General features: G+C 48.9%; 1 protein-coding gene and 1 non-coding gene across 2 annotated transcripts in view; both read left to right on the top strand.

Moving 5' to 3' along the window:
- Positions 1-728: 728 nt before the first annotated feature.
- On the top strand, positions 729-832 carry LOC148757582 (U6 spliceosomal RNA). The gene has a single exon (XR_016022301.1). It is a non-coding gene; the product is annotated as a U6 spliceosomal RNA (small nuclear RNA).
- Positions 833-2,043: 1,211 nt separating this feature from the next.
- The window catches only part of ATP2C2 (ATPase secretory pathway Ca2+ transporting 2), a 62,052-nt gene continuing 52,200 nt past the window's right edge, over positions 2,044-11,895 (top strand). The window contains exon 1 of the mRNA XM_019747123.3: positions 2,044-2,264. Within this exon, the coding sequence (XP_019602682.3) occupies positions 2,166-2,264 (99 nt within the window). The 5' untranslated portion in view covers positions 2,044-2,165. The remainder of the gene's footprint in view (positions 2,265-11,895) is intronic.

Here is an 11,895-nt window from a genome sequence, read left to right as displayed (position 1 = left end):
TTAGCTCAGATTTGCACAACACGGCTGTGAGGTCAGTTCCAGATAGCTCCCCTTTGCTCCTACAGACTCACTTGCCACTCTCCCTTCTTCTTTGGGTTTGTGGTCCAGGAGTCTGCATCTGTGGCTTTCATTCCAAGCTATTCCCTCCACTAAGTTCTCAGCGCAACACAGCTACCTCCTCCACGTAACTACTCCTTCCTCTTGCCTCCCAGGCCTTGGAAGGTAGTATGTTTTCACTGTTGCTAATCTTGAGCAATTGCACAATCCAATCCTTCTGGTTTCACTATGCCATGTCCACACCTTCCTAAATAGTCTGTTTATCACACTCTCCCCCAAATCACTCAATGTGAGGGTGCTATCTGTTGTCTGCTGGAATCCTGACCAGGGGGGTCGTATCATCCTTATTTCGTGGATGAGTAAACTGAGGTGGAGAGAGGTGAAGTAAATTGCCCAAGGTCACACGTCGGAAAGGAACAGGACTGGGATTCAAATCTGGACTGACTCACACCAGAGTTTTGCTTTCCCCATTATTTTCGGGCCTTTGTTGAAATTGGTAGAGCCAGGCAGCAAGATGCCGGTAGCCTCGTTTGTTTCTATAAAGGGGGAAGAGGCAAGAGAAACAAGAAGGGCCACCAGACCTACTCGACAGGTGGAACGGACCTAAGGTGGCCACCCCTGAGGGAGCAGTTGAGGCAGGTGGCGAACATTGTCTCAAAAGGGGCATCACAGTGCTAACCACAGCAGCATGTAGACTCAAACTGGAATGATCCAGAGCTCAGTATGGCGCCTGCACACGGGTGACAGGCAAATCCATGAAGCGTTCCATATTTGGTGCAGCGCCCCAGCCTCCTCATGCCCTTTTGCCGATTAGCTCAGAAGAAACAGTGAGTCAAAGCAGTGTATGGCGTCAACAGCCAAATTGTAACTTTTCACTACAAAAGGGGGGGGGCAGCACAATTTAATGGATAAATACACGCACCATGTCCTATTGTCCTTAAGTAACCCCACCCTATAGATGAGGAAACTGAGGCACAGAAGAGTGGCACACAGCCTTCCCCAAAGCCACCTCCCTACTAAGTGGTGGGTCTTGTTACGGACTCCAGTCCCATAGGAAACCAGAGCCCTTACACTTTTCAATACATCCTCTTGGAGGCTGGGCACTGTCTACAATGCCCATTCACTCATATACTTTGGGAGGCATTTGAGCCCAGCAACTTCCCTGTGGTGATAACGATACCAACATAAGCTGCACCAAGCCCTGCCCTGAGCCCTTCCTATGCAACACCGTCCATTAAATCCTCCCCATTTCACTATGAAGGAGGTGCTATCATGGTGGCCATTTTACAGACCAGTAAACTAAGGCTCTGAAAACTTAAGAAACCTGCCCGAGGTTCCACGATTGGCAAGTGCACAAGTCCATTCTGCAGACGAGAATAAAGGGCTCAGAGATCATCCAAGACCCCCAAAGACTGTGGGGTCCTCAAGCTCTCCTCCCAGTACTGGGTTTCACTACCAGGGCCCTCCCTGCAGGTAAGGTGTTGGCCCTTTCCTTCCATTACAGACTAGGGAACCGCTAGCTCAGAGAGGCCACGTAGCTTGTCCAGGGCCACACAGCAGCGGAAGGAGTCTCACTCAGCTCCCATGCACCTAGCTCCCAGAGCTTTGGGTTTGACCACTGGACTCCCCAGCAGAATCACCTGGCCTCTTGTTAAACTCCAGCTTCCTGGCCGTCTCCAGACCCAAGGACTCAGGGCAGGGAGGGGTCTGGTAATCCGCATTTTAAACAAGCGTTTGCTTCCCACCTCCTCCCCATACCCCGCTCCAGATGGCTCTCATAATCCGGCAAGTTTGGGAAACAGCCAGAGCTCTGAGGTGCAGTTCCAGCCTCCCGGGCCTTCCTGGGCCTCTGCTCTCTCCAGAGTCCCGGGCGAGCTTGTGGGGCGGGGAGGGGCCAGGTGCGCCGAGGGCTGCCGGGTGAGCAGCCCCGCCCCGGGGGCGGGGCCTCACCTGTGGCGGGCAGGTAGGCGGCTCCCTGGTAACCAAGACCTGACCCTAGAGGCTTGGGCGCGCGCAGCCAGCCCTGCCTCGCCAGGGACCGAGACACGCAGGCAGGGGCGGCCGCCGGCGTAACTGCGGGTTAGGCAAGGGACCTCCGCCGGCTCACCATGGTCGAGACACGCTTCTCCAAATTCCTGCAGAAACTCGGATTCTCCCGCGCGGGCCACCAGTACGAGCCGCTGGAGCGGGGCGAGTTGGAAACCTTGGTGAGCCTGGGCGACCGGGCGCGGGACATACGACCTGACCCCCTACCCTACTGCACCCCACCCCACCCCAAGACCCTGTTCGCGAGCTGCGGGTTCCGGTCCTCCAACCCGCCCTCCTCCCCTGGTTCTAGAAAGAAGCCGTCTTCATAGCAATGCCAGCTCGCGTTTCTGCTCTGGGCCGGGCGCGCCGGCCACCTAACTCTCCTTAATCCACCAGCCCATTTTGCGGATGAGAAACTGAGGCCAAGATGGGGTAACTATGTCCTTCAAGGGACACATAGCTAGCAAACGACCTAGCTAGAAATTTAACCAAGGTTTCTCCGACTCCGGAGAAGTTCCCGGGTCTCCACACCCAGGCTGCTACATGAATTTTTAAAAGCTACTTGAATTGAGGGGGGGAAAGGGACAGGGGCGATGTGAAAAACAGCAGCAACAGAAAACTGATGCGCATATTTCAGCAATAATAGCAGTAGTGATGGAAATCAAGGTAGGAGTGGCCAGGCCTCCCACACATCTCCAGCGCCCTTTTTGAAAACGGCTCAGCAGGTTTGTGTGTTGACTTTGCAACCTCCAGGGTAAACCAACAGGATTCTCAGGCAGGGGAGTTTTTACCAGTGGAAAAACTGTGCACAGCTGTCCCCCAAAAGCCCTTTCACTTGGAGAGACCAGAGGTGAAGGTGATGACCAGTGACCCAACCATTTTCTCCTTAGTTTGTAAGCAGAACTCTGCGTGATACAAGAGCAGAGGGCGCTGAATTTATGCAAAAGCATCTCTGGCTCATGGCAATTTCTTTCTTTTAAAAGCTTAATCAGTCATTCAAAAATAAAATTCCTGAAATAGTCCCCTGGAGGTGCTCATGAGAATACAACCCTGCCTTTTGACTGCTGTAGGGAAACCTCAAAGTTAAATTTATTTTTTAATGCAAAAGATCAGTTGGAAAAACTTGATTTAAAATATTTTAATTTTCCTCCCAAAGAATGACAACAGTCAACACATTTTGGTTGTGTGATTCATAAATATTTGTGCATTTAAAAATAGTATTTTGTAAATGGATGTTAATATGTGAATTCTGGCACTGGGGTGGTAGACCGCAGGACTGTGTAACTAGCAGTTCTCAAGTAATCTTCACTTTTCTGAAGTGACGTGTGCATGGATTGGATATAGAGTTTGATTATTTTGCCAAAATCCATTTCTCTGCTTATACGTCGTGCACTGTGTTCTGTCAAAGGAGTTTGAAATTAGTTTGCCAATGTGGTTGCCTTTTCTACATTACCTTGTTTTCTTTCCATCTTTTCATTTTTGCATTAGGCTGAGTATTTTTCAGACATTCCTGATGTGTAGTCGGTGACAGTCAGATTTTATGGAATGTCCAGGTTAGCCAGGTGTGTCAGGTATAGGGATGAAATAACACGAATAGAAATGCTGGGATGAATTTGATCTCTGCACCAAGTGGACTTCAGGCTCCCAACGCTTTTCAGAGGAGCCCTCAAGAGTGAGACAGGTCTTTAACCTGTCTGTAGGTATTGGGGGGAGGGGCTCGCCCATCTGGTTGTGGACCTGGTGTTACCAGCTGCACCCTGAAGGGGAGTGTGATAACTTGGCCGTGTGGAGTGATGGGAACACTGGTGACCCAGGCAGCCAGCAGCAAAGACTGGCTGAGACACAAAGTGTCCTCTCACTAAAGGTGGCCTTATGCAATCCCAGGAAATTACAAGAAGGGTAGGTGAGGGAGGGAGGCTGGGTGAGGCGACCTGTTTCCTGCCAGCTCAGCTCACACCCCAAACCCTTCCTTTGCTCTCACACTTATAGCCTCTGATTTGAACTCTTTCTCTCTGAAGAAATTTTGAAAAAGAAGCAAAGTTTGCTACAGTGATCATTTCCACAGTACTCCTAACTTTTATGAGCACTTGTTGCATGCGGAGTCCTGGGCAGTCTCAGAGTACCCCAACCACTTTGCCGAGTCTCAATAATAGTAGTTCTTATTGAGAACTTATTGTGTCTCCTCCTGGGTCTCCTCACTCCGTGGGAAGTTTTGTTGTAATCACGTGAGAGATGAGGACATCAGGACTCACCGGTGGGGCCAGGCGGGAAGGCTACAGTTCTGTGCAAAACAAAGCTCATGGGGGAGGCTGACAGCCAACAGATCAACCAAGAGATGTGTAAGATCCAGCAGTCTCAGGTGTGGTGAAGGATAAAGAGCAGAGTGACTAGGCGGGGGACAAGTGGTTGGGATGGGGACCAAGGTGGATCCAGAGTTAGAAGCATCAGATGCTGAACCTAAGCACAGTTCTCATGGCTCTGCAGCTGCCTCAATCGGGCTGCATTTCCAGTGTAGTGAAAAGAAAGGTGTTTGAGAAGCCCCCTTCATTACTGGAACCTGGCTTCCCTCTGCTGACCTGAATGTTGGGTAAGGAGAATGCTGGACCAGAAATTCCTGCTTCCAGGATGAGTCTGGGGAAGTTATCTGGGGCCCTCAGGGCTCCCATCTCTTAACCGAGACTGCCATGGCTCCACCCTGCACGATCTACCCAGTTGGTGAACTGATTCATTTTCCTGGGGCTCTGCAGGGTAAAGACTGGGTTCCAACAGATTTGCATAATAGAAGGGGGAGGGATCGGCTTGCAAGCTTACTGCCACGGTTGTTTGCAGGTCTCTCTGACCCTGGCTCTATGGGCATCTCTATAGGGCTGCCTCTTGGCTCAGCAGCTGGCTTCCCCAAGGATGAATGATCTAGGAGAGACTGAGAGAGCATCTGTAGAAACCTGGAAGCCGCAGTCTTTTTATAAGTCAATCTTGGAAGTGACAGCTCATCACTTCTGCCATATTCTATTCATTAGAAGGAGTTTAGTTCTCAAGGGGAGGGGATTACAAGGGTGTGAAGATGGGGAGGCAGGGATAATTGGAGGCTGCCTCAGAGGCTGCCAGTGGTAGGAAGAAACAGTCTTAAAGAAGATCATTCCCGTAAAAACCAGAACCACACCTGGCACATCGTCTGCTCCAGAGTTACCTATTGTTGTTAGTGTGTTCATTAGTCTCAATTTCCAGTGTTTATTTTGACTCTTTGATTTGATTTGGTTTTGATAATGCTCCTACGGAGAAGCTTAATTACATGTACCCGTAATGGCATTTACAGATGTCAAGAATTTGTTTGCTAGTTTAGGACAACCCGCCTCATAGTTAACCACGACTGCCAGCAAATAGCCTGTGAATGCCAGTGTGAGAGGCTGTCCGTTGATAACTGTAGAACTGGCTCGTTCACTTGACGATAAGGTGAGCATCGGGCATTGCGGAAAGACTATTTCTTCACTTCCTATTGATGAGCATACTTGGTGCCCATCCACCATGGCAAGTCGCTATGTACAAAGACTGGTTTCATGTGAGGTCCCTGCTGGCAGCATGACGCTACTTCTCAGTGGGTAGACACAGTAGAGTTGACTCACTGACACCTCAACTGCCTGCTGTGTGAGAACTACATTCTCTTGCCAGGTTTTCTCTCTGAGCCACTGAGAAGCTCTCATCCCCTCAGTGTGTCCTGTGATTGTTGTCATAGGTACAACTGGGACCGTTCCTTGCTCTATACCTCTCTCTCCCACTACCAGCATATTGACATTTAAGCAACAGTTTTTGCCTTTACTGACTTTTGAATTGTGCTAAAATGAGTTGCTATGTATCTACTATCTTTTATGAACCAGGAACTATCCATATTTTCCTTCCCTTTCTCTTTTTCATTTCTTCTTTCTTCCTTCCGTAACTTGTCATAATTTTTTTTTCATAAACCACAATAAAAATTTGCCCAATATGAAATTCTCCTCCACTCCCCAACTTCTTTGCTCCCACTTTCCCCCTTGGTCCGCATGTGTGTGTGGCGGGGTCAGGGACAGGGTAGGCACTGCCTACATCCAGTCAGTTGGCAATAATCAGTTTACTGTTTGCATGGACGTTCCTGGCCCCTTGTTTTATAACAGCTCTAGAAAGGCTGTGGTTGAGAGCCCTGGAGTCTGTGATCCAGGCTACCTAGACACACATCCCAGTAATGCCACTTGCCAGTAGGGAGACCTTGAGCCAATTCCTCAGTTTCGCATGCGTTTGTTTTCTCTTCTGTATAAAGAGGTCATAACTATACACACGCAGTGGGATGATTGCATAAAGCATTTAGGGCAGCACCTGATCACTGCAATTATTATTCACAGCCAACTGCATAAGTCTCTCTTTTTAAAAAACATACATAGGGTCCTTCTGCACACCTGTCCCCATCCCTGCAGTATATGCAGATCAAGGGCATTCTTCTTTAATGGCTGTGTAGGCATGTTTATTTAACTTACCCCTTACTGATGGGCATGTAGGTGGTTTCCTGTTTCTAATGTTTAGAACAATGTTCCAATGGACACCTGTGGAAACACCATGTTAATTTGAATCTTTGCAAACATCCCTGTAGAAACCTGAGGCTTAGAGAGTGCGGTGACTTGCCCAAAGTCACATTGCTCCCCAGAATTGGGAGCCAGGGCTGCCTGAATTCTGTGCTTGAGTTCTCTCCTCCTACTGGCCAGATTTCTCTTCTATAAAGTGGTAATTAATAAGTATTTTATGGAGAGACGTGTTGAAGCTATGTCAATAGCCCGTTTCTCACATCATTTTCACTCTAAACATTTTCAATCTACCACTTTCAGACTAAAACATTCGTTTTAGCGTCCACTAATGATGCCTGTCTGACTCAATGACGTGTGGTTTTCTGATTCCATCTTTCCTCCTCCACTTACGATTCAGTGCTCTGGTATAAGGAAGAATGGCCTCTTGCCTCTATTCATTTAGTCATTTATTTATTCATTCATGTATCATAAACGCATGGATTCCTATTAAGTGTGTGCAAATGTACCATCATTTTTTATTTTGATGCTCGATTGTCCCAGAGTTGGCTCCCAGGAGCCCGTTCACGGTAACATTGGTGAATTCTGGACATTTTTTCCATCATCCTTTAAGTACTTCCCTACTTCCCGGGCATAATAAGAAATTCCAGGCTCATTTGGTACCTTCCCTGCCCTAGCCCTGGACTCAACCATTTCTCCCAGGATTCTTGGCTCTTTCTACTGGACGAATGATACTGAGAAATCCAGATCTGTGCTAGGTGTGCTCATGCTATTGGGTTATTATGGCTTCTGGGTACTCTTGGAGGAGGGGTGTGTGTGTGTAAACCCATAGAATGACAGCTCCAATTATCCTCAGTATATTTACTTATTGCACAACATATGTAACCAGTCTCCTCACCTTGCCAACTGTTGGCCCCCGGTCACATTGGCCACCACCTGGCTTGGCCATCTCCTCACTTGGCCCCTGACTGCACTGGTTGCCTGTAAACAAGATACACACTCTGTATGTCTCGTTTTTTCCTACTGGTAGTTCTTTGCTGCCTGAGATCACACCATCATTACACACACACACACACACACACACACACACACACACACACACACATCACAAACAGTAGCTAGGTAGAATTTCAGAAACTGGGAAACACCTCTGAAACTCGTCTTGACTGGAGGCTGGAATTGAAGAAGCCCTGCCTCAGCAGTCCCTGGTGCGGCTCTCATCATTTCCATTTTTACAGAGAAGAAAACTAAGACTCAGAGATGTTAACGGACTTGCTGAGGGTCACACAGCTGGTACCCAGGGGAACTAGAATCACAGATCAGTGAAACGTGGGCCTGGTGATGCTTCCTCCATCCAGTTTGCTGCATTGAGGTTTTCCCCCTAACATTAAAAAGTATTAGGCAGGCCGCTTGGGTTCCTTTGCAATGTTCTACACTGGGATCCAAGCCTCCTGTTCTCTGTGTGCCCCACAGTGCCCACCTCCTCTCAGCTGGCTCTGGGCACAGCCTTTGCCCACACTGTGTGCTGCCTGGGGGCTCTTCCTCTTTCTTACTTTCCTGAATTAACACCTACTGTCTTTCATTTTCGGAGCATCCCTTTCCCTAGGATGCCCCCTCCCCTGCTGCACCAGCTCTGCCCCCAGGCTTGGTCAGGACAGGTTTCTCCTTTTTCGAACCATCAGTTCTTACTGTGGTTCACGATTCAGGAAGGTACAAAAGGGTGTCCAGTAGGAGTCTCTCACTTCCAGCCCTGAAGGCCACCCCAGCCCCCAAATTCACTTCAAATCAGAGGTGCACACTTAAAAGTCGACCATCCTTTGCCTCTCTGATAGGTCAGGTTCAAGAAGTTAGTAACTTGCAGTGCTGGGGAGAGAGCCTCATCCGTGGCCGGAGGTGGGAGGTGGATCAGAACAAGCCCTTTCCCAGTGGAAACTCCACAAAGCTGACCAACGTGCGGACTTTTATCAACATGGATTTGCGATGCATGTTTTGAACCCCATATAAAAGAAACCATATCTAGGCACTCTTGCATCTGGCTTCTCTTACTCAGTGTCATCTTAGCAAGATTTATCTGTGTTGGTCCACGAACATGGTTTCGTAACTGTAAGTCATTCTCTTTCGTTGCTGTGTAATAACATTTCAAGTATACCATCGCATGGATATGCCACAATTTATGCATGTGGTTGGGCATTTAGGTTGTGTCCAGCTTGGCCTGTTATACATAACACTGCTTTGCATAGTCACATACAAGCCCTTATTTCTCCTGGGCTCAGACCCAGCAGTGGAACTGCTGTGCCACAGGTGTACACGCCTACGTATACACATAGTCTTTGCCTTTCTTCTTCCCTCCTTTTTCTCTTCTTCCCACTTTACTTATTTGTGAAGCGTCTTCTTCATCAGCGTTATGAGCTGCAGATATTTTCCCCAGTGTGGTTTAGGACTGGGGAAATCTTAGGACTTTGCATGCAGTGCTTTTTGCAGAAGACAAACCCATTTTTACGTAGTGAATTTATCCGTCTTTGCCTTCATGGCTTCCGGTGTTGTCTTGCCCTCAGAAAAGTCCTTTCTCACCCTGAGATTTAAAACAAACCACAAAAAACGTAGCTCATGGTTTCTTCTATAACAGTACATCTATGGTTTCTTTTTTCTTCTACTCTAGTTTTTAATTATTCTTTCGAGTAAATTTGCCTGTATAATTTCTTGATTTAGGGCAGGGACTGTGTCGGCTTTCCTGAGGCACCAGGCATAGTTTCTTGCACACATTAAGAAGTTGGTGGCCTAAAAGTAATACAATATTGAATGTCAACTGTAACTGAAAGATTTTTTTTTAAAGAAAACAGTCTGGCAGTTCCTAAACACTCGAGAAATATCAGCTAGAAACAGAGGGAACCACAAAGGATGGTCTGGTGAGAGAAGACAGAGCAAGGACTTGGGCCAGATGCACAGGGCATAGCACGGGACATTTGCTCAGCCACCGCCGAGAGAAACAGTGTAGCGTGAGGAAGCATGCACTCTGTGACCCATGTCTGTGCCTTCCAACCGTGGCCCCCTTGGGCTGTCTGTGCACGCAGCTGTCCTGGGCGCCGTGCCTCCTGCTTACCTCTCTGTCCAGCCCTGGTGTGGCTCCCAGCACCCAGGAGCATTGAGACCTTGCAGGCAGCTCAGCACTTGCCCATCTCCCCTCCCTCCCTCCCTCCTTCCCTCTCTCCCTTCCACAAACATGTTTAAGCACTTTCTATTTGCCAAGCGCTGTGCTAGGCACTCAGGTGCAAGTTGGGTAAGACCAGCCACTGCCCGCTGAGGACGAGGGTCCAGTGCTGGAGGTGGACAAGTATGGCAGCCGTGAGGTGGGCAGAGAGGGGACTGGGAGTCTGAGAGCTCAGAGCTGGATTCCTTCCCAAGGCCGATGATGGAGAGTGTGTTAGTTTCCTCGTGCTGCTGTAACGCATGACCGCAGATTTGGTGGTTTGATGCAACACATTTATTCTCTTACAGTTGTAGAGATCAGAAGTCTGACACGGGTCTTGGCGAGCTAAAATCAAGGTGACAGTGGGACTGCATTCTTTCTGAAGCCTCTAGGGGAGAATCTGTTTCCCTGCCTTTTTTCCAGCTGCTAGAGGCTACCTGCATTCCTTGGCTTGTGGCCCTTCCTCCATCTTCAAAGCTGGTAACCATATCCCTCCAGCTTCCACTTCTATTGTTAGAGCTTCTTCTCTGACCCACCCTCTTCCCTCTTATAAGGACCCTGTGGTGACATTGGCCCACACGGATAATCCAGCATCATCTCCCCATCTTAAGGTCCTCAACTAAATCACATCTTCGAAGTCCCTTTTGCCATGTAAGGTCACGTAAGCGCAGACTCCGGGGATCAGGACATAGACGTCTTTTGAGGGCACTGTTCAGTTTCAGCTTTTCTCCTATTCCCACCATCTTCTCCCGTCTATTCTACTTGGAAGAGCCAGAAGGTCGTGTTTCTCTGTTTTCTTTCATCTGCACAACACAAACCCCATAAAGATGTTTTCTTGTGTTTTTATAGAGCTGTAACTAGAGGCGCTAGCTAGGGAGTCAGCCAGGGTAGCCATTTCTTCATCTGTAAGACGGGGATAAAAACTACATCCACCTCCCAGGGCGGCTGTGATGATCAAATGCGATTGTACAAGTCAAATGCTGGGCGAGATGGCTGATACCGAATGGTAGCTCTTGTGTCTGCTGTATCATCAGTACTGATTGCTGTAGCTCGGGCTGTGTTGTTTTATTGTCATTATGATCTGTTTGCTGTTCTCGGCCATCCCTCCATAGTCCATTTCCTTCCTTTGTCCAACTTCTAGAAGGACTGGGTGGGGGGCAGCTGCTGCCTCACCCTCATCTCTCCTCCAGGAAGCGGCAGAGCCCCTCCCTGCTTGGACTCCCACAGCTGTGGGCCCCCCCCCACCCCCTCTCCCGCAGGCACTGCCCACCTGATGTTGGTCTCATTGGCCATCGACCTTTTCTCGCCTCCAAGCAGGTAGTCCCTTAAGAACAGGACCCCATGGGGTTGCTCTTTGAATACATTTCTCAGGCGCATGTCTTCAGCTCAGCTCTGGCTGCATATTAGAGTCACCTGGGACTTTTAGGAATCTTGATGGCTGGGCCCCACTCTTCAGTTAGACTGGGGATAGGCCACAGTGCATGTGTTTTTATAAGTTCCCTGTGATTCTCCAGCTTTGGACAGCATCAGCATCCCCTGGAGAACTTGTTAAAACACAGATTGCAGGGCCCACCCACAGAGCTTCTGCTCCACGAGGTCCAGTATGGGGCCTGGGAATCTGTATTTTCAGCCAGTTCCAGATGATGCCAGGCTGAGGACCACGTGTTGAGAACCACCAGACTAAAGAATAACTAGGTAATTCACAGGTGCATCCCTTGGGAAAGACAGGTACAGAAGTCTTGGAAAGAAGGAAACGTTTGTATGTGGAGTGGGACTCCCATGTCCAAAGTCACCTCGTTCATGATGCCCACCTGATTGTTCTTAGGTTACCGTGACCCTTATATTGTTCCTCTCCAATTGTACTGATCCCAAGAACTACGTCCACCCATATTATGAAATTCTCCAAGGGTCAGGGCTGGGGGTTCACTGGCTTTCTGTCTGGCCCCTCCCTCCTTCTGAAACCCTCCAGGCCACATGCTCTTGTCAGCTCAGGGCACTTGGACTTCCCCAAATGGGCCACTTCTCACCTTCCTACTTCTTCCTGATGCCCAGAACTCCCCCTCTCCATTCCCTGGGAAT

This window comes from Rhinolophus sinicus, chromosome 8, assembly GCF_057876585.1.
Source record: "Rhinolophus sinicus isolate RSI-liver-muscle chromosome 8, RSI-T2T, whole genome shotgun sequence".
Classification (NCBI taxonomy): domain Eukaryota; kingdom Metazoa; phylum Chordata; class Mammalia; order Chiroptera; family Rhinolophidae; genus Rhinolophus; species Rhinolophus sinicus.
Note: the sequence above shows the minus strand (reverse complement) of the source record. Positions and strands in the feature narration are given on the sequence as shown.